This window comes from Stegodyphus dumicola, chromosome 2, assembly GCF_044657685.1.
Source record: "Stegodyphus dumicola isolate Sdum_Otavi_A_Nest chromosome 2, ASM4465768v1".
Classification (NCBI taxonomy): Eukaryota; Metazoa; Arthropoda; class Arachnida; order Araneae; family Eresidae; genus Stegodyphus; species Stegodyphus dumicola.
Genome location: NC_140769.1, coordinates 190,736,815 through 190,764,301, shown reverse-complemented (window position 1 = coordinate 190,764,301; position 27,487 = coordinate 190,736,815). Strand labels below are relative to the sequence as shown.

At 31.5% G+C, this 27,487-nt stretch overlaps 1 protein-coding gene across 3 annotated transcripts in view; it reads left to right on the top strand.

Annotated features, from left to right (window-relative positions):
• The window catches only part of LOC118184403 (polypeptide N-acetylgalactosaminyltransferase 1-like), a 92,724-nt gene extending 67,838 nt beyond the window's left edge, over positions 1–24,886 (top strand). For 2 of the 3 annotated variants that reach the window (XM_035354069.2, XM_035354068.2), the window contains 2 exons: positions 9,074–9,217; positions 20,054–24,886. In XM_035354069.2, the coding sequence (XP_035209960.2) occupies positions 9,074–9,217; positions 20,054–20,212 (303 nt within the window). In that variant the 3' untranslated portion in view covers positions 20,213–24,886. Of the gene's footprint in view, positions 1–9,073; positions 9,218–20,053 lie in introns of those variants that run through there. The other variant, XM_085811576.1, reaches the window with a different exon arrangement.
• The last annotated feature ends 2,601 nt before the right edge of the window (positions 24,887–27,487 follow it).

Sequence of the window (27,487 nt, the reverse complement as noted above, 5' to 3'; positions counted from 1 at the left end):
CTTACAAATATCACTAGTTGTGAAATATCACTGATGCTACAGCTTTCTTCGAGTACCAAGGAGCCCCATTCAAATTTTTCATTGCCTTCACCTAAAGCTGCATTAATGTTTCTGGACAGGTCTTCTATTCTTCTTGCAGTTGTAAATCGTGACAAATTAATTTTGGAAAGAATGTATTTTTTATTAGGAAAAGCTATTTATACAACAGCAGTTAATCATTCCTTGATCATTTCTCAATCAGCAAATGGTTTAGTTTTTTTTTTTTTTTTTGTTAAAATTTTCCTAATGCTGTAACTAGTTTTCACTGCTAAATCTGATGAAAAACTTTGAGCTTTAAATATATTTGGTTGTTGCTTTAAGCTTTTCTTCAATTCATTCAAGTTATCTTTCAACATTTGACCTTGGATGTTTTTATAATTTGTGTCATGTTTCATCTTATAATGTAATATTGTTTCATCTTTAAATTCTTTTAACACATACTAAATAACATATCATAAAAATGATGATAATGTATTAAAATTATAATTTAAGAAATAACATTAAAATAAAATATTTTTATTTTTACCTGCCATAATTTAAACTGACATTACCTTGCATTTTGATGACTTATGAATATTTTGATTCTGTAAAATAAACAAGATAATAACTGATATAAAGCACAATTTCCGAAACATTTCTTATAAAAAAAATGCTTCAGTAATTATATAAGAAATAATTTCATTTGTCTTCTTTTATATTATTTCATGATAGGAGTTTCCCCCATGTAATTGTTTCAGAAGATTTAAATGTATATCAATTTTCTCTTGAAAATTCACTTTACATTTCTCTTTTCTAAATACCTCCCTACAATCTTCCGGCTTTTTGTTCTTACAAAATTGGGATGGATAATTTTTCTTTCGGATGCTTACGCCTCAGAAGGTCTAAAGGCAAGATTTATAGACCTACAACTTCTAGAAAAAATGTGATAGTGTTTTTGTAGTAATAACATTCAATGAAGATTTTTATAAGAAATTTGTAAGAAAGCAAAGAAATTGAAAACTGTTGATTTATCAAAAGTTTCGTCATTTATGTATTAATGTACCATACATATGTCAGTGCCTACTATAAATTCTAAAAATTCTGCCACATTTGGCTACAGCGCCAGGCTTGATCTTATATCATTTCATATATATTCTCAATATTCATATTACAGTCAAAAGTCTTTAATCCAGACTCGTCGGGACTTCGGCGATTCTGGATTATAGATCATCAGTTTAAATCTAGTAAGATGGCATGCAGAAATTATAAAATTAAAAATATGAAACCGTAATTTATGAAATAAAGAGCAATTACGATCTACAGGGTATCAAAATTTACCAAAAAGGGGGGGGGCTTAATATATATATATATATATATTTTTTTTTTTTTTTTTTACTTTATTAAGCATTTCTTTCAACGCGCGCATTCGTAAAGCATACATTATGCATAGTCAAAATTAGAAAATTGCAACCAGAATATAAATTATTATTTGAAGTATATTCGTGATGTTTATAATGACAGGGAATTTGATTTAAATCATATCAAAGACGGAGTACATCGAGATGAAATACTGCATTTAGTAAGAAATTATAAGCCGAATAAGATAAAAACATCTGCCCTGAAGATAAGGATAGTGCTGACAGATCAACTTCCAGTTCATTGCGCGCCGCGACGTCCCCCCCCCCTGAAAATTAGTCTTATTAATCTTCAAAGGTTCATTATTTAAACATTAACAAATTAGGAGATGAAGCAGGGATTTACATTATTTTTTATTGATTGGCTTTCCAATCAATAAACAATAATGTAAACTGGAGGGAAGGGGCATGCATAGCACTGAGCCCCCACATCTCCACAACTAATCAAGGTATGAAAGCATGACCTTGGCCACTGCATGACTCCCTAGCCAGCAGGTATTTGAAAATAATATAAAGGAATCTCAGTTAGTAGGGGAAAAAATGCATTTATAGCACATATTTACATATTCCTCTTTATTCTTATATTTTCCATTCCTAGACGTGGGAGGGGGATTCTGTAGTTTATTTATTTATTTAGATTGGTGTTAGGGAGATCTGGATATTAGATTAATCTGGACACTGGACATACGGATTTGGGGCTTTGTTCTGTATTAAATTTTTCACCTCAACACTTTAATTCAGATCCTAGCAAATTACCCACATAGCACAAAAACATCCTTGGGCTATCCTGAGGATGTTGCTCGCAGGATATGCGCAAATCCTCAGGCAGGGTTCGTAGCGGTCCTTACAAGCGCTTATAAGTCCTTATTTGAAAATAAAATATAAAGGCCCTTATAGGTGCTTACTTTTTCTTTAAAACCATTTTTTAGTGCCTTTTTTTTTTTTTTTTTTAATGAACGCGCTTTTGTTCCCTGTACGAAAGCCGAAACTAAATAAACAACTTTTCTTTCTTATATGACACATCAATGGTGAATCATACTCCCGGAAATTGCTTTTCCCCCCCTTTCTATGCATTAACGTAACCTATGGTGCGTGCGAGAGTACAGACAGGTGCACGTCGTTCTATAGGTCAAAGAATTGTGAAAACGGTAGAAAATTCCGGTACATTCGGTACTCTTTTCCTCCCACCCAAATACTACACATGTTTGGATTTCTATCAAGATTTTAATAATTTGCATTCTCATTCCGAGTGATAAGTTCATATTCGCGTTTATTATGATCGTGATGCTTATATTATGAGCATATGCATGAATATTTATGCAGTTGCAGTAACTGCTGAAGCATAAACTTCCAAAAATGGGTGTGTAAAAACACACCCATTTTTGGAAGTTCTAAGGAATAATATTCGGAATGGCTTAAATAAAAGGAAAGTAATCCAATAATGAATTTTTTTTTTTTTTTTTTTTTCCCCAATACATTACACAGTACGAAGGTTGGGAAGTTCTGCCCTCTCTCCGCAAAATGTCTAATATTGAAGCAGCAGACTTTTTTTTGTCACTGTCCAATCTGGATTGAATAGGACTAAAATTTTTTTGCGGTCTACCCAACCCAAGAGAAGATCGATTCTATTGCGGAAATTTAACGCAGTCTGTTGAAAATTAGAATCAGAAACACCCCAGATTAGTAAGTCCGATCTTTTCCTTTATTTAGTTCTTTATGCTCCGAATACCGGCAGCTGTTGATTCCGATTGCGTAATATCACATGTGGAAGAATTACGCCACACGTACAACGTCTCACAAAAGTGATGGGACACTTGTGCTTTACAAAAGGAAACTGTAGTAAAATAAATTAAGAAAACATGTAAAAATTTTTTGTGGGTGTGTTTCATACTTAAATTTAGTAACAATTATTACATAACATACATTTTCTCAAAATATTAAAATATTAATTTAATAAAAAGTAATTAGAACGGAGCAAAAAATAGGTATTTTTTGAAATTTAAATTTAGAACGGAGCAAAAAATGGCTCACATAAGTGATGGGACACTTACTTTTCCACCAAATATTAACCAAAAATTTTACTTTTTAAAAGGTTTTAATATTTTGTTGGATTTCCTTTTACTTTTAAAACATGATTTAATCTTCTTGGGGTGGATTCGACTAATTTTTTTGTGATTTCTGGAGTGATTTTACCCCATTCTTCTTGAAGCAATGATTTTGATTGTTGTTTTGAAGAAATGGTGTGTTTGCGAATTCTTGATTCCAATTCTTGCCAAATATTCTCTATGGAATTTAAGTCTGGAGAATTATGGTGGTGTTTTTATTATTTTAGGATAATTATAGAGCAGCCAGAGTCTAACGTTCAAAGCAATGTGCTTGGGGTCATTGTCCTGGTAGAATGTAAAATCGTTATGAAGGTTCAATTTTCGTGCTGAAGATTTCAAATTTTAATTTAAAATGTCAATATACTTGTACCGATCCATTATACTGTCAATAAAAACAAGATTACCAACTCCAGCGGACGACATACACCCCCATACCATAACTCCTCCTCCACCATGTTTTACTGTTGGCACCAAGTTCTGTTTACGAAATTCTTCCCTGGGTTTTCTCCATACCAAGATTCTACCATCAGAACCAAATATATTAAATTTACTCCCATCAGCAAATATAACTTCATTCCAGTAATCAGAATTCTTATTTATGTTAGATTTTGCGAAAGCCAGTCTGAGTTTTCTGTTCTTTTCACTTACGAAGAATTTTTTCCCGGCTGCTCCACCGTGATATCCAGCAGATCGAATTACTCTTCTAATAGTCTCAGGATTAACAATTACTCCATATAATGCTTGTAAATCAGCAGCAACTTTAGGAGCACTCATTCTTGGATTTTTTTTAATATTTCGAACGATAATTCGCTTTATTCCATTGGATAGCTTTGATGGCCGGCCAGGTCTTCTTTTATCCTGAACCATATGATTCTTTTTATATCGTTTAATGATCTTGAAAACTGTTGAATGACTCAAGTTAACTGTTTCAGCAGTTTTTCTTATAGATTTTCCACGTTCAATATGCAAATTAATAACTAATTTTCGAACTTCAGGCAAAGTTTCTTTTCGTTTAGCATTCATGGCTGCACAGAGCTAAAAAACACAAAAATTCCAAAACAAACTGGAGAGAAATTCTGCAGACGATTTTATAAATTATTGCCAATTGGTTTTGAGTAAAAATAAAAACCCCCAAAAATATTTTTATTGTAGTACGTAGTAGTATCTAATGGTGTCCCATCACTTATGTGAGCCATTTTTTGCTCCGTTCTGAACAATTGTATTTTTATGAAATTAATATTTTGAGGTAATGTATGTTTTGTAATAATTGTTACTAAATTTAAGTATGAAACACACCCACAAAAAATTTTTACATGGTTTTTTTTTTTTTTTTTTTTTTTTTTTTTTTTTTTTTTTTTTTTAATTTATTTTACTACAGTTTCCTTTTGTAAAGCACAAGTGTCCCATCACTTTTGTGAAACACTGTATTGCGCAATAACGTTTGCGGTATTTTGCAGAGATAATTAATTTTGATGTTCAGTCTGAGATTTGTTTATGCACACTTAAAAGAGTTTTACTGTGCTTTCTAAGCAGAATATTTCTGAGTTCCGTTGGTCTATTTTTATATGATGCACATATCGAAATGTCAAAATCATTTATTTAGCCGAGAAATCGAAAGAACGGCTGCAATCTCCCCCACTCCTCTTTTTCCAGTTACTATCCGGAATATTCGGCAATTTCCGAGTATGTGGGTTAGTTAAGCTTTTACTGTTAAAGGATGACTGCATGAAGCAATTTCCAGTCTTCTGATTTCAGAAATGTGCCTCTTATTTACTTAAATTACTTTGCTTGGAATATATGTTAAGGGAAAACTGTTATGCAATGAAAATTTAGAAAATGTTCAGAATTTTGATTTAAGTTAAATTATTTAAATATTAAAAAGGAGTGGAAATATAAATTGTATTTATTATTAGGTGTCAAACGAATACAATTAATATGGCTTATTATTATTTATTTTCTATATTTTGAACTGAAATTTCATCATTAAATCTTGTAATATAGTTTAGTTCTGCTTAGTTTTTTTTTTTTTCTCTCATTGTAAACTAATTCTGTAAATTGAACTCTCATTTAAAATTTTTTAAAAAAAGTTAATTGTTTTCCATGGTTGAGGTAATGCTCATTCTCTTAATAAATATTGCGTTACTCATATTTTAAATTACAAGTCTAATTTTTCTTTTAAGGTTATGCAGTTGTGTATAATGTAATTAAACAGGTGCTTATTTTTTCCTTAAAATGTGCTTGAAAAGTGCTTGTAGGTGCTTATTTTTTTAATTAAAATGTGGCTATGAACCCTGTCAGGGCATCCCAGAATATCCCGCGAACCTCCTAAATACATCCTCCCGAGTGCTTAATGTCACATCCCAGGATATCCTCAGGACATCCTAACAAAATCCCATCGATAGCGTACGGGATGTTATTGGGATCTGAACTCCTACTTACTACATCCTCAGGACATCCCGGAATATTCCACTAACCTCCTAACACATCTGGAATATTCCACTAACCTCCTAACACATCTGGAATATTCCACTAACCTTCTAAACACATACCATTATATCCTAAGAACTTTCTATCTATGTCCCATCGACAGCGTATGGGATGTTATTAGGATTTAAAGTCCTACTTACTACATCCTCAGGACATCCCGTAATATCCCAGTTTCCTCCTAAACTCATCCTCCCGAGAGCTTAATGTCACATCCCAGTACATCCATAGGACTTCCTATCTAGGTTCCACCGACAGCATATGGGGTGTTATCAGGGTTTGAAATACTAATTACAATATCCTTTAACCTCTTAAATACATACTCTCAACTGCTTAATGTTACCAGCACCGGATTTAGCATTTTTCCTAGGCGGGGCAAAAACTTAAAACTGCCGCCCTCACCCATCATTCCCCGACCGAACTGCCAGTGTTCAGACTTTACATCGCAGCCAATGGTGGCCCAACATACATACCAAAAGTTACATAATTAAAAATCCGTGCGAATCCTCTTGATGCAGTTGCACTCAAATAATCCTCTCAAATCGCACTCAAATCCGGTGCACTCAAATAATCAAATTTACATTTTCCCTGAAATGGGGATTTGTTTTTCAATATTTGCAACAATACCAATAGAAATGATACTAATAGAAAACAATTTAGCACTAAATACTAAAATAGTGTTGCACAGTATAAAAATGGGGATCATACATTCCTAAATAATTTTAAAAATTCATTTAAACAAATATAAGCAAATTACAAATCACTAATGCAATGGACTGAATAATTTTATACCAATTTCTCGATACTAACATACTAACTTTCTAGCACGTTAAAAATTCATTTCACAATAATGCCTTCATGTATCCTACTCAAGAACTCTACTATCGTCCTTACAAAGCCTAATAACATAATAAATATTTACATATTCACACAAAAGACTATTTTTGTACAGTAATAATCAAATTTACATTTTATCTGAAATATGCAATTTTTAAATATCTGCAACAATAACTAACCAGACCAATGGAAAATGATTCAGTACTAAATACTAAAGCAGTTCAGCATAGTACGAAAAATAGAAATGGCACATTACTAATAATAGCTTAAACGAATATATACAAGTTATAAATCACTAATGCAATGAGTAATCAAATTCTCTTTTTTCAATAACATACTTAAATAAGTAAGTCCTAACATTCAATCAAATATGCACTCATAATAAATAATCTTTAGTTACAAACAATAGATTACATAAGTTGGGACAATAGATGAGCTGATTAATTACGTAACTAATTTTCATTAGCTATACATAACAACAATATGGGCTGCTGCTGAAAGAAAAAGGTTAGTATTTGTACTTCTTTTTTATAATTCTTAATTCATTAATAAAGTCAAAAGTCGTTAATTCGGACACCCGTAATCCGGACCTCAAAGCTAAAATCTGCGCATGCGCCGCATTGATGCATGCTCATAGGCGTTTTACACGTGCGCGCAAGACATTTACGACTGCGCATATGCGTCTGGGCAATCGCAGAATACATTTTCGCGTGCGCGTTTAATGTATAACGGACGGTATAAGCTAAAATTATCTAGTTATCTATTTCAGTTAATGTTGATGATTGCGTTGTTCCTTAATCTTCGAATTGGATCCGGCTTATTATTTTTTGCAGACTGTAAGAGCAATTTCATAAAAGTAAGCTTGAACTTTCGATTATGTCAAATAGAATTTCCGATGCTGGAACTACCAAAGAATCTACAAAGCAAAAGCATGTTTCAATGTCCATCAAACAAAAAGTGGAATTGCTGCAAAAAATGGATAAAGGCATATCCTTTTATTCTCTAACCATTCAGAAATATTTTTATCAATTTCACGCTGCTCTGTGCGGGGGGGGACGTCGCGGCGCGCAATGAACTGGAAGTTGATCTGCCAGCACTATCGTTATCTTCAGGGCAGATGTTTTTATTTTATTCGGCTTATAATTCCCTACTAAATGTAGTATTTAATCTCGATGTACTCCGTCTTTGATATGATTTAAATCAAATTCCTCGTCATTATAAATATCACGAATACAAATCAAATAGTTTTCTGGTTGCAATTTTCTAATTTCGGCTATGCGTAAGGTATGCTTTACGCATGCGCGCGTTGAAAGAAATGTTTAATAAAGTAAACAAATAAATATTAAGCTTCTTTTTTTGTAAATTTTGATACCCTTTAGATCATAATTGCTCATTATTTTATAAATTACGGTTTCATATTTTTAATTTTATAATTTCTGCATGCCATCTTACCAGATTTAAACTGATGATCTATAATGCGGAAAAATCGATAATCCGGAATCGCCGAAGTCCCGACGAGTCCGGATTAAAAACTTTTGACTGTAATTTTAAGTTCTTACCTAATGCTCTTAAAATGTTACATTGTCATAATTAACACTTTATTGACCAGTCGGCTTTTTATTGCCAACCTCTATCGACCGATAGCCTATTAATCATCAGCTTTTTATCGCCTACTGACCGATCGCCTATTAACCCTTTACGGCACAGTGTGTCCGGTCTGAACGCACCTAAAGATTTCTATCTGTACGTACAGAAAAATTGAATGAAAAAGGATTTATAGGTTACTATAGGTTAATCTGAACCTTCTTTATTTATAGTAGATGGCAGCTCAACACAAACCAGTCCATATATTTTAGCCATGTTTAGTTTTTTTAAGACCCTCATTTTTCAAAGAAATCTTCCAGATTCTTTGAAAAAGCAGATTGTCCAGATGTCGACTTACAACTTCTTGGACTTTGGAAAGCCAGTCAAGAGGAATGGGATAAAATACATCTTCATCTACTTAAAAAAAAAAAAAAAAAAAAAAATATTGTCTTGGAAATTATGATGTAGAAAGATAGTGAACAATAAGGGTTATAAAATGAAACAATTAAAACACAAAAACTTTAGGTAAACTTTTTCTGTATGTACAATCAATATCATTTAAAAAATTTTATGCACATTCCTTGGAAGATTTAAAGAATTTTAAAATTTAATTAATATGTTTTCTTACAGCTGATATCATACACGGAAGCAGGAGAACTTAGAAAAGAAGATAATTGTGCAGAAGTGAATGAAGAGGGCATGAAATCAGAACTTCCTATAATTATGACAAAGTGTCATTCTAAAGGAGATAATCAGCTGTGGGCTCATCAGATGGTAAATGAACCATTTACCCTATTTTATTTAATTAAGATTGAAAATTTTGTACCAGATCTTGCTAAAAAGTTTGAGAGCTTTAATATTTTTTCAGGAGATATATTTATAATATATTCAGCCTATCTGTTTTTAGATTGTTTTTGCCTTGCTTTAAATACACCTATTCTGGTTTATAATTTAAAGTTAAGTTGTAAGAACAAACAAAAAAAGACCTATGTGGTCAAAATTTTGCGCATTCTGCTGCAAAATCAAGGAAATTGGAAGATAAATTTTAATATGCACACTAAAAAGTTACCAAAACTGTGGCTCCGTGAAAACTCAACATAAGCATATTTAGTTGCTATGAAATGTATGAAAGAGGAGAAAAATACAATATTTGAATATTTACAAGTAAAATTCATAAAGTAAGCTATATGTAAATGAATTAAGTAATTTTTAACACAGTAAAAAAACAAATCAATTGAACGAGGTAAAATAAAAATAGTAAGCTATATGTTAAACAAATAAAATAGATTTTAAAACACAGTAAAATATTATCAAGGTAAAATATAAAAAATAAATATTAAAATTAAGAAGCGGTAAATGATTAATTAGCCCAATTCAAAGTTCATTTTGGCTTGTCAAGGAAAATTTTAAAAATGAATCTCGAACCAAGGTAACTCCATTACGCATTTCACCAAAACAGACAATTGAAACTTTGCACAACAAATTTTTTTAATGAATTAAGTAAACTATGTCAAAAACCTTAGTCTCAATTCTCTGTTCTAATTTCCTGACGCGTCCGCTTATTTTGACACATTAAGGTGTAAAAAAATGGAAAGGCAATTCCGATGTACAGAAAAAATAAATAGCGATATGCTATTAGTCAAAATATACAAGAACTTATGGGTTGGACCTGCGAGCTTAAAGAATTAAAACTTTGAAAAGGTACCGTAAATTATATTTAAATCAAAAAGGAAAAGATAATATAAAAGACGACTAGAAGCATGGATCTTGCCAAGACCTAGAAAAAACTTTTAGAGAAAAAAATTATAAAAATCATACCTGGTACAAAGCTGTTTTCCTTGGTGACGAGGAAACTCAAAAAGGGTGTGCAAACCCCCGAGCATTTCCATTGTCCTCCAACTGGCCGGATGACGTACAAAGGGAGAAAAGCAACATCACCTGGCAATAGCCAGTGCCAAGTGTTTGTCCGTTGGCAGCAACCTGACTCATAGCAAAGGAGGCTGAAAGGTATTGAAAAATGCGGAAAAGGTTCAAAATGTCGTCTTGTCATAGTAGTTTGAAGAAAATGGTCTGGGTAAAAGTGAAAATAGCTAATTCAGAAAAAAATTACCTAAAATGGCCTCTAAAGTAAGAGAAATAATGAAAAATAGTAATTCGTTAATTAATGTCGTAATTCTTCAAGCTGCCAGAAACGAAAATAGCCCATAAGTTAATAACAGAATAGAATTGGCCATCAAAGTATTCTTAAAACTATTTTAAAATAGTACAGTCAAAGTATTCTTAAAAATAGTCCTTAATATATTATATAATTATAATTCTTAATAAAAGTCTTTAATCCGGGCGTCCATAATCCAGAATGATCTATAATCCAGACCTCAAAGCTACAAACTTTCTGCGCATGTGTTAACGCAATATAACGTAAACATATTATGTGCATGCGTCAACGTATAATGCTTTAATGCATGCGCATATGTGTCTACGTATGGGCATAATACATTTACGCATGCGCGTTTAATGTATAACGGACGGTATAAGCCAGTGGTGCGCAAACTAGGGGTCGCCAAATTTTTATGAAATGCATTACGCCTGCATGCTGCATACCATACAGTGCACATATAAAGAGTGAAGCGCCATCACTCACTGTTTAATTGCAATTTCATGCTGTCCGCTCTTTCTTTGACCGTAATGCGTAGTGTATGTAAAGTGTGAAGACGCAAGTTTTTCACTCTGGTAGATAGCGCCCTCTTCACGGTAATTCGCCAGTTTTTACTGAAAAGCGCCTGTTTGACGAGACGTAAACCGCAGGGAAAGGGGAAAAATTCGCTTCCGTGACCAGCCAATCAGATGACGAGGTTCGCGGTGTATCTGATAGTCAGAGTGAGTGTTCGCATGAAGTTGTAGCATGTAGCAGTTGGCGTGCAATTTTTTTAGTTTATCCTCGAGTTTTATCATGTGACGTTGTGTAATTATGATTTTTTATATTTTTATCGGGCTTTGCTACTCTTTGTTATCAGGTATGTACTATCATTAGAGAAAGATATCTCTTGATTTTATTGAATTTCTCGAAAAAAAAATTATAAAATTTTATATATCATTTGTTTTAGTTTAAATAATTTAACCCCTATCTTCACAATGGATAAATGGGTATTACGTACACCAGGTACATCTTCAGATAACAAAGAAACAAATGCTGATGAGGATTCGCAAAATACTGAACTAAATGCCCGATCTAAAAAAGTAAGAAAATACAATGAGGAGTTTATTAAGTATGGTTTTACATTTTGTGCTGTTGATAATGAAGAACGCCCGATATATGTCATTTGCAACGAAAAATTAGCAAATGAGAGCATGAAACCAGCTAAATTAAAAAGGCACCTGAAACTAAACATAAAGAACTTCAAAATAAACATGCCGATTTTTTTCAAAGACGAGCTGAAAATCTCAAAATTCAAAGTGCACATTTAAAGAAATTTACAACAATACCTCAGAAAGCATTACGAGCTTCTTTAGAAGTTTCTTATCTAATAGGAAAAACAATAAAACCCCATACAATTGGAGAATCCCGGTTGATCTTTACAATATGGTAACTGGTAGTTTGGCGACATTTTGGAGGCGATAAAGGTTACTACCTGGGACTTTGGTAATAATGTGAGCAGTACTCAGTTCCGATTACGCATTATTTTGTGTGAGGGAAATGAGAGATCATGGGATATGTCATGTGATATTAATGGACGAATTATGGTTCTTTAATCGGAAAAGGGGGGAAATCGAGAAAAAATCTGGAAATTTTGTATTTGGTTTATTCTGTGTTGTGTGAAACAGTGTTCGTGAATTTTTGGATCCCATGGCCGTAACTAAAGAAAAGTTTATCGGACACGTAATCAAGATTCTGAAGAAGATTAGGTAAGTTAGTATTTTTAATTATTTGAGGATATTATTTTTATGCATTGTTCTAAATGTAAGGTGGAAGTAAAGGAATTTGGTATTATTGGGAAAATTGTTATTAGCAATGTTTTAGTTTAAAGTAATTAGGATTGTAAGGTAATTTTTATTAATTTAATGTATGTGCTTATTTATATTATATTTTAAGTAGTGTTTTTGAATTTAATTATATTTTAATTAAATGATAGTTATTTTGTGAATTTTATGTTTGTAGGAATTTGGTATACGTTTTAGTTGAAGTAAACGTGCATTGAAATAATTTAAATATTTGATATTAAGTATTTGTAATGCTTGCGGTATGAATTCGTTGGTGACGTGTATAATGTAATAGATGATTTAGAGGTAAAAGTTTTTGGATATTTTATTTATTTTATACGTGGAAATGTTGATATTTGGAAAGGGTATATACTTTTTCACGATCAGATAATTTCATATATGTTCTTTTTACCGGGTTTAAAGATTCAGAATATTGTCATGTATTTTCGTGAAATTTTTCTAATATATGAGAAAAAGGCAGTGTACATGGATATAGTGAAGAGTGTGCGCAATGCCATTTTTGTGCAATTCTGGGATGTTTTTTTAAGTAAAAATAACTCGGCGTGTACATGGTTTATGTGTATGTGTTTATTTGAAAAACGCGTAAGGAGTATGGTATTGTGCACTTTTTCCCAATTTTGCAGTGAATATTTGTCATGATTAAGCAGTTTTGTTAGATAAAATTTCTAGCATAAGTGTAATTCGGCTAGTAGATTGTTGGAAGAAGTGTTCAGTAGATAAAAAGAAAAGAAACATGTCTTTACTTCGTGAAGACAAAATGGCGGCGGGAAAAAAAAATAGAGGGTTGCTGTAGGAGAGTTGGTCGCCAAATTTTCGCCAAAAAAACGCCAAGTTACCATAATGTAAAGATCAACCAGATTCCCTTATCCTTCCTGCAGCAACTAAGATGACATCAATTATGCATGGCGATAAATATGGAAATGAACTAAAAGCAATACCATTATCAAAAGATACCGTGTCTTGGCGGATTTCCGAAATGTCACGAAATATCGAGTCAGAAGTCATAAAACGCATACAAAATTCATCTGTATTTGCTTTACAACTGGAAGAGACTACCAATATTACTAAAATGTCACAACTAATTATTTACGTTAGGTTTATTTTTAATGAAGATATAACAGAAACATTTTTATGTTGCAAAAGTTTGGAAGGAAAAACAACTGGAGAAAAAATATTCGAAGTAATAAATGAATATTTTGAAACAAAGTCCCTTTCCTGGGCAAACTGTGTTGTGGTTTGTACTGATGGTGCTGCAGCATTAACAGGTTCGAATAAAGGGCTCAGAGGCTTAATTCAGAAGGTGGCGCCTTATATGGTGTTTAATCACTGTATGATTCATCGGCAAGCTCTTGTTGCAAAAGATATGGATGAAGAGTTGCACAACATATTACAAGACGCTGATAGTTCAATTAACTACATTAAATGCAACAGCCACAACAGCCCTCTCTTTTCAATACTTTGCAATGAGATGGGCTCAACGTATGAGAGATTACTGTTACACACCGAAGTCAGATGGCTTTCACGTGGGAAAATACTATGATGGATTTGAGAAATGAAGTGTACATGTTTTTAATCGAAAATAAACGTAGATTGGCAAGTTATTATATCAATGAAGTTTGGCTAGGGAAGCTGAGCTATTTAGTTGATATTTTCGAAAAACTTAATGACTTGAATTTGTGCTTGCAGGGTGAGAATTCAACTATCATAACTTCAGCCAGTAAAATTCAAGCTTTTAAGAATAAGCTTAGTCTCTGGCAAACTGAACTGAATAAAAACAACACCGACATGCTCCCTTGCTTTAACGATTTTACCAAGGAAAATAATATAGATATATTTACATTTAAAAACATCATTTCCAATCACATTGAAAAATTAAAGGAAAATTTTTCGAGAAGATTCGAGGATTTTCCTGAAAACGATCTTGGTTGGATTCGAGATCCATTTTCCTTTGACATATGCAGTTCAACTCTTCAAATTAGTGAGAAAGAGCAATTGATAGATCTAATTAGTGATTATACTCTTCAAAATCAATTTAAGACTCAGTCTTGCCAAAAATTTGGCTATCCGTGGAAAAACAATATCCCGTTTTATGCAAGAATGCCATCAGAGTGTTAATACAATTTGCATCAACGTATTTATGTGAAACTGGATTTAGCAAACTAGTTTCAATAAAAACTGAATACCTCTTGCGTTAAAACCCTGAAGATGATATGCGAATTGCAATTAGCAACATACATCCAAACATCGATGAGATAATTAGAAACTTGCAGCCACATACATCTCATTAAAGGGCAATTTACTGATTTTTGTGTTATAAAAAAAGTATTTTCTTAAAATTATTAATAAAATTAATATGAGTCAGATATTATGATGCTTTTATTTGATGAAACGAAAGAAATGCGCGAAATATACATCGTATTTGTGAACATTTATCTCTAGGGGTCACCAAAAATTTTCTCTCTACAAAAGGGGTCGCAGTCGAAAAAAGTTTGCGCACCACTGGTATAAGCTAAGCTAAAATTATCTAATTATCTATTTCAGTTAATGTTGCAGATTGTGTTGTTCCTTAATCTTCTAATTGAATCCGGCTTATTATTTTTTGCAGACTGTTAGAGCAATTTTATAAAAGTAAGCTTGAACTTTCGATTATGTCAAAAAGAATTTCCGATTCTGGAACTACCAAAGAATCTACAAAGCAAAAGCATGTTTCAATGTCCATCAAACAAAAAGTGGAATTGCTGCAAAAAATGGATAAAGGCATATCCTTTTATTCTCTAACCATTCAGAAATATGTTTATCAATTTCACGCTGCTCTGCAGGGGGGGGGGAGACGCAGCGCACAATGAACTGGAAGTTGATCTGTCAGCACTATCCTTATCTTCAGGGCAGATGTTTTTATTTTATTTGGCTTATAATTCCTTACTAAATGTAGTATTTCATCTCAATGTACCCCGTCTTTAATATGATTTAAATCAAATTCCTCATCATTATAAATATCACGAATACACATCAAATAGTTGTCTGGTTGCAATTTTCTAATTTCGACTATGTGTAATGTATGCTTTACGCATGCGCGCGTTGAAAGAAATGTTTAATAAAGTAAACAAATAAATATTAAGGGTTTTTTTTGTAAATTTTGATACCCTTTAGATCATAATTGCTCTTTATTTCATAAATTATGGTTTCATATTTTTAATTTTATAATTTCTGCATGCCATCTTGCCAGATTTAAACTGATGATCTATAATCCAGAATCGCCGAAGTCCCGACGAGTCCGGATTAAAGACTTTTGACTGTATTAAAAGTTTTGTGCCAAATTTTAAGAGGAGAAAAAGACGTTGTAACAGGAATTATTTGTACATTTATACATTAGATCTTCAGAATCAGCTATCCACTTTATACCGTCAAATAGTTGTCGGTTGCTTAAAGGCATAAAATTTCCTTATCTAATTCAAGAAATCTAAAAATTAGTAAGGTTAATGCCAGCTTTTTTTAAAGTATTTTTAATTATTTTTTGAGGAATGAAGTTATTTTTCAAAATTGTAACTTAGTACTTCTTGAAGGTGTTTTGCAGGTTATTTTAATTTTAAGCAGCTGTGAGTAAATTGTGTTGAGGATGACTCTTTTAGAAATATTGGAATTCCAGTTGGTTAACCTAAGTGTTGAAAAGTTGAATTCTCTTCGTTTGTCATAGACTTTTCAAAAATTGTAGTCTATAATATGCAAATCAAGGTAGACTATATTATATTGCACGGTATTTGTAGTATTAAGTTTTAGACATGAAGGGTAAATATTAGCATTTCCTATTTTATTGAAGTTTATTGAGTGAACGTATAAAAGTTAATTCCTTTGTAAAGAGGAATAATTCACAGACAGAAGTTGAAAAATTACCTCCCGTGGGAATTCCCTGTATTCGTTTCAAGATGTTGTTGAATTGAATATAATTATTGAAAAGTACGCTTGAAAGAAAAAGTTGCCATTTTTCAGCATTTATAATTGTAGAAATTTGGGGAAATAATTCAGGAAGAGCAAGTAAACTTTTATAAATTTCTTCAAGTGGTAAAGTAGTATAGAGGTTTTCAAAGTCGTAGCATTGGATATGTTCTACTTTAAGTGTATTTAAAGTATTTAGAACATGTTCGTTAATTGAAATCATCCAGTTGCAATGTAGATCTTTAAAATCATAATTATTAATGAGGTCACGTATTAGATTTAGTTTTTGTGCAAAGAGATAATCTATTTCTTTAAGATAACTTTTGGTACTATTGGCAATGAACCTAAATTTGATTGGAGTCTTATGAAATTTGGGTAGTGCATATAGATTTGCAAATCTGTTATTATATTTCTGAGGAAGGATTTTAAGTTTTTTATGTAGTGCATTAAATTTATTGAGAAGAATCTTAGTGCTCGTAGTAATCTTTGGATAGGTGCAAGCATTATTCAATTTATTATTCAGAAGGTCGAAATAAAACTTTTTTCAAATAACACTAAAATTGTTGCTAGCTTTGTCAATTTTTGTGATGATAAAGTTATCTTTCTGTTTCTGAATTAAGAGTTTCTAGATGCTTTTTATTGTGCAAATAATTGAAATTGGGTAACTTGAAAAGCATAAGCTGAAATTCTTTAATTAGTGCAGCTTTCCATTCTAGAAAAGTAGTAGTAGGTAAATTGGATCTATTACTAGCTAAAATGATAAATTTATCAAGATCATTATTGAATTGTTTAAGGCTAAAGGGCTTATTAATACTGACAGTAGGACGAAATTTTGTGCCAAGTTGCATAATTTCTCGTAATTGTATATCTTCAATGATATTGAGATCTCCAGTAACTATGCTGGTGATACGGATCTACATATTTATTGTAAATAGGAAGTTGGCAATGACATATGCTATCTTCTATTATATTGTGGTGGTTGATAATAAGTTGACCTTACAAAAATACAATAATTGAATACTTACAAGTAAAATTAATAAAAAGTAGGCTTATGCTAAACGAATTAAGTAATTTTTAACACTGTAAAAAAACAAATCAATTGTACGAGGTAAAATAAAAATAGTAAGCTATATGTTAAACGAATAAAGTAGATTTTAAAACACAGTAAAATACTAGTCAATTGATCAAGGTAAAATATAAAAAATAAATATTAAAATTAAAAACCGGTAAATGGTTAATTAGTCCAATTCGAAGTTCATTTTGGCTAGTCAAGGGAAATTTTTAAAATGAATCTCGAACCAAGCTAACTCCATTACGTGTTTCGCCGAAACAGACAATTGAAACTTTGCATGACAAATTTTTTTAATGCATTAAGTTAACTATGTCAAAAACCTTAGTCTCAATTCTCTGTTCCAATTTCCCGACACGTCCGCTTATTTTGACACACTAAGGTGTAAAAAAATAGAAAGGCAATTCCGATGTACAGAAAAAAATAAATAGCGATATGCTATTAGTCAAAATATACAAGAACTTATGGGTTGGACCTGCGAGCTTAAAGAATTAAAACTTTGAAAAGGTACCTTAAATTATATTTAAATCAAAAAGGAAAAGATAATATAAAAGACGACTAGAAGCGTGGGTCTTGCCAAGACCTAGAAAAAACTTTTAGAGAAAAAAATTATAAAAATCAGACCTGGTACAAAGCTCTCTTCCTTGGTGACGAGGAAACTCGAAAAGGGTGTGCAAACCCCCAAGCGTTTCCATTGCCCTCCAAATGGTCGGATGACGGGGGTTCTGTTTGTGTAATGTATTTACAGTTTAACAGAAGTAGAAAGTGTCTTTATATTCTATTTACTTTTATAATGTGTTAATACTTTATTTGCTTTTATAGTTAAATTTGAATAAGAATGCAATTAGAAAAGTGATTATTTTGAATACAAATAGAAACATTATTTATTAAATTTTTGTACTTCTAAGCATATCAATATATATATATACACTCACGTTTGTGAAAATTGCAACACCAAGAAGGAATCGTCATAATTGAATGCAATTTAATACACAGTTGAGTGGTAGTGGTACAAATAAATGATTAAATGTTCAAAGCAAACAAACAATAACAAGAGATCAGAATCAGTATTTTGTGTGGCCACCACGCGCCGCAATAAGTGCTGCTACACGACGTGGCATGGAGTCAAACAAAGTTTGAATGTCTGACTGAGGAAGAGCATTCCATATCGTTTGTACGCGTACCCAAAGTTCGTCTGCAGACGCAACAGGACGAGGATCACGAGCAAGACGCCGACCAATGACATCCCACACATGTTCGATTGGCGACATATCCGGGGAACACGCAGGCCAAGGAAGAAGCTGTACCTGCTGCGCTGCAAAGAAGGATTTAACAATCCGAGCAGTATGAGGGCGGGCATTGTCCTGTTGAAATACAGCGCCTGGCAAGCTTTGAAGGAAGGGAACAGCTTCGGGCTGTAGAACTTCACGGATATACCGGTTGCTGTTCAGATTGCCCACAATTCGTAGCAATTGAGATCGTCTATGATATGCTATGGTGCCCCAGACCGTAACTCCGGGTGTTCGTCCACTGTGGCGTTCGATAATGCACTCTGGAAGGTGTCGTTCACCGACATAACGTCTGACACGAATGCGGCCATCATGGTACCACAAATTAAAGCGGGATTCGTCAGAAAACACGCATGCTGCCAATCAGCACGCCAGTCTCTATGCTGATTGGCCCATTGTAGCCGCAGGCGGCGATGGTCGTGCGTTAGGGGGATCCTGTATAAAGGAGTCCGTGCGCGCAGTCCACACTGCAGCAGACGTCTACGAATTGATGAAGCACACAATGAAACACCTGTAGCTATTGACCACAGTGCTGCCAATTGTCTAGAGGAAGCTGTACGGTCCGTCCGCGCCATGCGGACCAGGTGTCTATCATCGCGAGCTGACGTCACATTTCGGGGTCCACTCCCGGATTTCCGAGTTGTCCGACACTCGTCCGTCCACTGCTTCCAAACGCGCATCACTGTGCTGCTGTTACGCTGCACACGAGAGGCTACTGCACGATACGACAATCCAGCTTCACGAAGGCCGATGATTCTCCCTCGTTCAAACTCTGTAAGTTGTTCAAATCTCGCTTTCTTCCGTCGACGAGGCATAAGTACAGATTGAGTTAACGTTTACCACTAGCAGATAACCATACACGCCTCGCTACAGCCGTCTATTTATTCGGATCCATCAGGCGTTCAGAGGGCGCTGCTCAGCATACGCATGCGCTACGGATTTGCAATTCTAATCATTTGCATATCATGCGCTACTTTGCATTTCTTGAAAATTTCAGCTCACTCGCGTAAGTCCTTCATGGTGTTGCAATTTTCACAAACGTGAGTGTATATATATATAATTTTTTTAGTCTTTACTAAATCCATTTTTGTTTTTGAAGTATATAATGTTGTAATTATTACAGTAGGTTTTTTTTCACGTTAACTTTTGCTGCTTTAATATTGTATTCTTGTTTAAACTTGGAGTAACTTCTTTACTCTGGAACTGCAGTATCAAATGTGCTTTAAAGCATTAGCTAATTTGTACTTTCCTCTTCTGTGCAACTATATATATATATATATATATATATATAATATGTATATGTTCCTCATTATTTTGCAGGGTGGAGTTGTTTTTCATGTTAAGTCTGGGAAGTGCCTTGATGCTAATAATAAAAAATCTCATGATGATGCAGTTGTCACTGAATGTCATGGTGGCCATTCTCAAGTCTGGTGGTTTGAGCATTATGTGCATCCTGAGATTAAGGTTGAATATCATTAATACTTAAAGTGAGACAGTAAAATGATAGATTACTAATAAAGTTTTAAACCATTAGATAATACCACTGTTGTCATATGTGAATGACAAAAAATATTTTTGTGAGGTGATAATACATCATTGTTACACTTTTGTGCCTTAATGTGATGTTTGAAATGAAAAGCAGTATAGTATTCTAAGGAACATCATTGTATTTTGGGAGTGGAATGTGTGGAAAGTCTTTTTTATTGCATTATAGGTTTCCAATTTCAACAAGGCAATAAATTTCCTCTGTGATCATTTTTAATATAAAATAATTGCTTATAATACTAAAGTAAATGATTAATTTATTAAACAATTTTAAATGAATGTAATATATAGTTCTAAAATCTTAATAACAAAATTATTTTTCTTTATTTTTATTACACAAATTATTTTTTTAATTTTAATTACCCTTTTTTTAGATTTTTTTGGTGGAGAAGGGAAATTATTTTATATGATCTAAGAATTCATAGACATACCTAGATGCATTGTTATATAATATGTATCACCAAATATAATTTATGACATAATTATGTTGCACATTAGGAAAAGAAATTAATCAATTTTAAAAATATACTTTAATACTTAAAGCAGTACAGGAGTATATCAGTTTAAGACTAATGTTTTCTCTGTTTAGAAAAATTGGTGTTGAAATGTTCCAATATAAGATTATGTTGACACAAATTTTACAATATTGTAATTGTATATAAAATACATTATTTTAATTCAGCCAATAATTTTATACATTCTTAAATATTATATATTATTCATTTACTATGAAGTATAATTATTAATTGAGATATATATATATATGTAAACAAAATTGAATGTATTTGTATTATGTAAAGTGATAAATATGACTGCTATTACAAATAGCATTAGCATTTATTGTTACTAAAGCTTTGAGCCTACTACTTAAATATATGTGCAAAATAAAGCATTTTTGGTATTACAGTTTAAATGAACAAAAATTAATAATTAAAATAAATATTTTTCCATCAAACTTTGAGTAGTTAAAATCTGTACTAGCTAATTTGGAAATTAATAAATTTCAAGCTACTTATTTAAAGTAACTAAACTTTTCTTGGGTATTATAAAATGTTTGCATAAAAATAGAGAAAAGCTTCTAAACATTCTGTTAATAAAACTGAATTTGCCTTTTGCTATTGAAGGTTATGCACAGCTACCAGTTCTCTTGGTTTTTCATCACATCTCATATTTTTTAATTTTTGGCTTTTTATAAACAAAGGGAAATATTTCCCATCAATAAAATGTTTATTACATTTTATTCCTCTTTGTGTTATTAAGTTTCATTTGTTCTAACTTGCCTTAATGTATTGTAGATTTTTATATGAAGATTTAAGCAATGTTTAATCAGTTAATATTTGTATTTAATTTTGTTTACTTCAATGTGTGGGGCATTACTAAGTTTATATCACTCATAGTATGTACATTAATTATCATATATTAGTTTTATTTTTATAGCATTTAAAACACTAAAAGTTTAAGAAAATTAAAAAATGAAATTAGCCAAAGAACAGAAAACTTAGAGCATTCAATTAAATGCTAATATATTTTACACTAGGAATGATTTACAAATAGTTTAGTAATCTGAACCATGCATTGAAGTCAGTTTGGAGTTCCTTTGAAAGAGTATTGCTATGTGATATCTTCTGGTTTATCATGGTTTTCTCACAAAAATCACCTGTTTTTAAAATTTCAGTGTTGGCAGCTATGGTTATGTAAGCACGTAATTACTTTCATAACCCTAGATACAGTTCAAAATAACAACATTGGGATTATAATTATGGTCTTCTAGTTTTTTTTATCAAATTCATTATTATTATATAAAAGTCATAATTAATCTTTTAACCACAGAATGTTAGTCCAAAGCAACAGCTGTGGAGCAAAGGTTGTGCTTTTTAAATTTATAATCAAAACAGCTCTGAGCAAGCTGTATTATTAAAGACAAAATCTCAGGTCACATAATCAGGCATCCCACTCCTTATAAATGCATAAACCAATTTCTGAAAACTATACAAGTATTCCCGGTGATTGTCATTCATTTTTTCTTTCCTTACTTAAGCTTTTGCAATTCTGCATTCTCTATTTAATGTGATATTTGTAAATCAATCTTTTTTTCCCTTGTCTATTTTAGTATTCTTCCCCCCTTTTTAGTTGGAACTAGTGATCATGTTTGCTTTTAAGTATATGTTATTTTTTATTTGAAATGTTTTATTTTAAACATTGCTTTGTATTCTTTGTTATAAAATACAGTGATGTACAGCCTGGTTGTACTAGTATTATTATTAAATATATCCAGTTGTGTAACGAAGAAAATTTGGTACTTTCCGTTTTGTAATATTCCTCAGAAAAGCTTTAATGTCAAATTGCAAAACATCATTACATGTGGTTATGAGTAAAGAGGAATAGCAATAAACTACAAGTGGCATCTTTCTTATATGATACTGCTAATAGAAAAGTACTAGAAGTTTTGCTAATTGCATTAATATGTTTTGGCTGTTTTAAATTATTTCATTTTAACAAATTTTAATTTGATTACTTGCATTTAAAAATATGTAATTACCATGACTCTTTTGTGCATCACTGTTTAATCAAATTTTCATAAATAAAAGGCTGGAAATTTGGTATGCATGAAATTTAATTTTTCCATTCGTATCTCAAAAAAATTAATATTTTTCTTAAAACTAAATTATATGTAATAAAATTTGGAAAAGTAACTGACGCTTTGACTAAGCAAATTAAACATAGCAAAAAAGTTAATTCAATCAGTGAAATATATTTTGAATAACCAAAACTTTCATATAATGTTAAAAAACTATTAAAAAAATATATGGAAATAAGTGCTTCCCTCCCTAGTCATAAAATTTAAACCATGATGTTAAAGCATAGCATATCAGACAACCAGCTTCACATAAAAAATTATTTGTTAAAATGTTGGTATGAAATACAGATTTATCATTGTTCTGTTATAATTGATTTGGCCGCATTACATTTTTCTTCCCTACAGATTAGTGAGATTCTGACCATTTTTTCTTCTTTTTTGTGGCATATGTATATACAACTTGAATATTATTTTCTATGTATTTTTCACACTTAAATCTTATTTTTTCAAGTTCTCTACATTTATTTATTTTATGATGATTTTTTGAAAACTTTATTAATTTATTTATTTGAGCTTTTGGATTTATTTATTTGTGTTGTCTATTTTTTTTTTTTTTTTTTTTCTGTTAATGGTGCTACATTAGTAAAAGAATTGACTTATCTTTTTTTATACCATTGGTGCCATAACACCAATAATTGCCATTAAATTATTTAGTCATATAATTTAATATTTATTGGTCACTCAATGCATTATTAATTCCATTAAATTAAAATTATGTATAACATAAATACAGGTATACCTTAAAAGAATAGATGATTCATTTTCAGATCACTTTAATACCAAAGAAATTTTTAGAATACTAAGACAATCTCCATTTTTTTTGGCTTCTAATACATGTAAAAGTGCATGCTGACCATAAGTGTAATCCATTAAATATATAATATCACTTTAAAAAAAAGGGGGGGCCATGTACTTGAATAAGGAATACTTTGTTGTTTAAAAATAACAGTCATTGTATGAGCCTTCATAGTTTTGCTTTTATGTTGATGACTAGAGATTAATCAAGGGGCTAAAAGTTAGAGATGGCACTAGAATTTTGTTTCTTTTTTTAAATTTCAAATGAGAGCAAAGATGAACTCTTCTATTACATACAATAGAAATTTAGTGTTTATCCTGCAGACACTGCTGCTGTTTTATCACCATAGAGTATGTAATACTTCTGTAGACTTCTGATTAACTGATATAACACTGGAGATGATGTGCATGGTTAATGTAAAATCATGACTGATGTAAAGGCAGTTAAAAAAAGGCAGGAAACAGAAATAACCAATATTACAACTAATAGAAAAGTACTGTTAGGATTTTACCTATATTTTAACTTGTCTAATCTGAAGATAAGTTCACTTATTTAAGTAAAAAGAATGCCCCATAAATAATCGAAGAATAAGCATCATTAGAAATGGAAAAGCTAACTTATAAATGGCATTAAAGAATAATTTGCTACAGAATTTGAACAGTATCATAGAATTCAAACTCATCTAAAATAATTGGTTAGAACTATTTTGGGCATTTTAAATTCTATATTTTAGTGTGTTAACAGCTGTGATTTTCAAAATGATCGATGAAGGTTGTAATAGTTACTGAGCATTTAGCATATTTATTATTAATTAGCTAAATTTTAATAGTAATGGAAGAGAGTTGGCATACTGGCAAAAATCAAATTGTATAACTGGTAGTTGCTACAAATTTTCATTTACTAACAAAGCACTCCTGAGTGAGGTATGCCTGTATTGTTTCATATGACATGTAAACTTCAATTCACTGTTGTTGTTGTGTATATATAAATTATTCTGAGTAGTATCTAAATATTTATCTAACAGAATTACTTAAAAAAATTGCATTGATGAAATTTATGATGCATAATTATTAATAGTAAGTAATTTATTTTTAAAGTTTCTCATGATTAAATGATGTATTGCAACTAAGGTGTGTGGTATGCTAATAAAATTTTTTTAAATGGTGAACAATAATCATTCAATGTGAGTTTTTCATAATTTTTTTTAATATTTATCAAAGAAAGCTTCAAGTAAAATTAAAAATATCAGATTTTGAATAATTCCAAACTTTTCTAACATACCTTACAAGATATGAATTTAAATATGATTTAAATAGGCTTTTTTATTTATTAAATAGAAGTATTAATGGCAAAGGAAGCAGATTTATTTTTCACATCTCACGGAAAGTCCCTTACCGAAAGTGTTAAAGCTCGCAACAATTATAAAACATCAAAAAATGTTTCAAAGGTATTCTTTGCCTATGTAAAAGGTTTAAAGTGTGCTCTCTTTGTGAGGAAAATCATTTCTTGGCAAAATGCCCAAATTACTTAAAACTGCCGGTGAATGATCGAGTTGAAATAGTTAAAAGTAATCAATGATTCTTTAATTGCCTAGCATTAAATCATTCTGTTAAAAACTGCAAATCAAAAGTTTCATGTTCTGTATGTGGCAAAAGGCACCATGTAACAATCCATTTTCCATTAAAAAATAAATCATTGAAAAAGAAGGGGAAAAAAATAAGAAGGAAACAGCAACTAGTTTCAGTGTACTCTTTCCTCCTAGTGCCAGACTTAGGTTTAAAAGAATTTGTAAAACATAGCCAATTTCATCACTATATAACATTTGACCATACTAAAATCTGATGTGTGTTAAGGAAAGTAAATAAGTTCTGTATTAGGTGAACAAGTTCATCAGGGATCGAGCCGCGATTAAGAATATTAAATATGTATTAATTTTTTGGGGGCAAATGGAAGATTTTAAGTAAACCTTCAAAAAATTCTTTCTGCATTTGACACTAATTGTGATTGTTACGAAACACAGAAAGCTATCTTTGGTACTACTTGATTTTCACGGCCTCTTTCTCAAAATGATGGCAAGCTTATTGCCAAGTTTAAACTACTCGTATATATAATAGTTTGTGGCTGCCATATTTCCGCGATTGCTTTTAATACGGAATCAAAAGGCTTATCTCTCCCAAAGGATTGCTATCACATGAATTTGGAAAGATGCGATTTTAGAGGATGTCGAGTTGTACCTCTTTGCTTTTTGTTTCACCGTTTAACAGAGCCCCACAGTCTTTCCACATTTTGGATGTGAGTACCCATGGTTGAATCAACAGAACTGAATTAATGAGTCACAGTTAAATGGCTGTAAAGGTCCATCTACGTGTAGCGATTTTCTCGGCCGACTTTGCCTTACGACAATATTTGAGATAGCTTGCCTGTCCACATGGAGCGATTTTCTCCATAGTACAGGAATTCACTCAAACAATCACTATGAAAGGAAGGATTTCCGCCTTCTACAGTGTCACACTGCTACAGTCATGTAAACAAAGCTTACAGTGATATCAAATAATCAAAATAATAGATGAAGTTTTCCCTTTAATTGCTGCTTTAGCAACATCTGCAATTTTGATCTTTGCTGCTGGCACAGAAGAAGAAAAAAAGAGAAGAAAGAAAACGAGTTTGGTCTAGAAATTGGATCAAACGAGGAAAAATTCATGGTACGCATAATACCCTGTTCCGGGAGTTGCATATTGAAAACACGGTGGAATTTGGAAGGTATTTATGGATGATGCGTTATTTTGATTTTTGTTAAATTTAATTTGCAGCAAAATTGAAAAAACTGATACAATTATGCGTTTCTTAATTTCAATTTCACTATCTGAGAGACTGTATGTTACTCGATACGTTCTAGCTGGTGATAAGTTAATTTTTATATTATTAGAAATTAACTGATTGATTTTATTGAAATTGGTATACCTCAATCACTAAAACTAAAGTATAAGTGTAAACAATACTTTAGTTTTAGTTTTTAACCAATATTATTTTCATTGAGAAAATTTTAATGAATTTTATGATAATTATTTCATTGTATTATTTTTAATGGATTATGTTAATCTTCTTTATTATTATCTTACAGGATGTTTTTATTCACATTATTACTATTAAATAACTAATACAGTCTGAAAACTATAATCATATGGTTATATCAGATAATCAGCTAATAAAATTGAGCAATATTGTATTAAATTGCACTGTAATTTGTTTACATCTATTAACACAAAACTGGGTTTTTCTACAAATTTTTACTCTCAACAAGGTACTATACATACATAAACTCTTATACATGCATAAAATAATTTTCACCATAAATAGAAAATATCTGAATATAAAGTAATGGGGAAAATAAAACTGTAAAAGTTTACAATTGGGTGCCCCTTGTTTTTTAGTGATTCTTTTTTGAAGCCAAGATCAGCACCAAAAAGGCAAAATTTCAAGATGGCCGCTACACAAAACCAAAATAAAAAGTCAAAGAATTGCACCAACTCTGTGTCCATGTACACATCCATCTATTTTGACTTAAAAAAAAAACCTCTCAGAATTGCACAAACTAGATATTGTGCCTTAAATTTGTCCATGTACACATCAATCTATTTTCGTTTAAAAAAAAAAAAAAATAAGGTTAGCTAAAACAAATTTAAATCTATCATGGTAATCAAAATAAAGGAATACATTTTTTTTTTTTTTATTTATTTTTAAAATTTACATTGCTCGTATCCTACAACACAACATT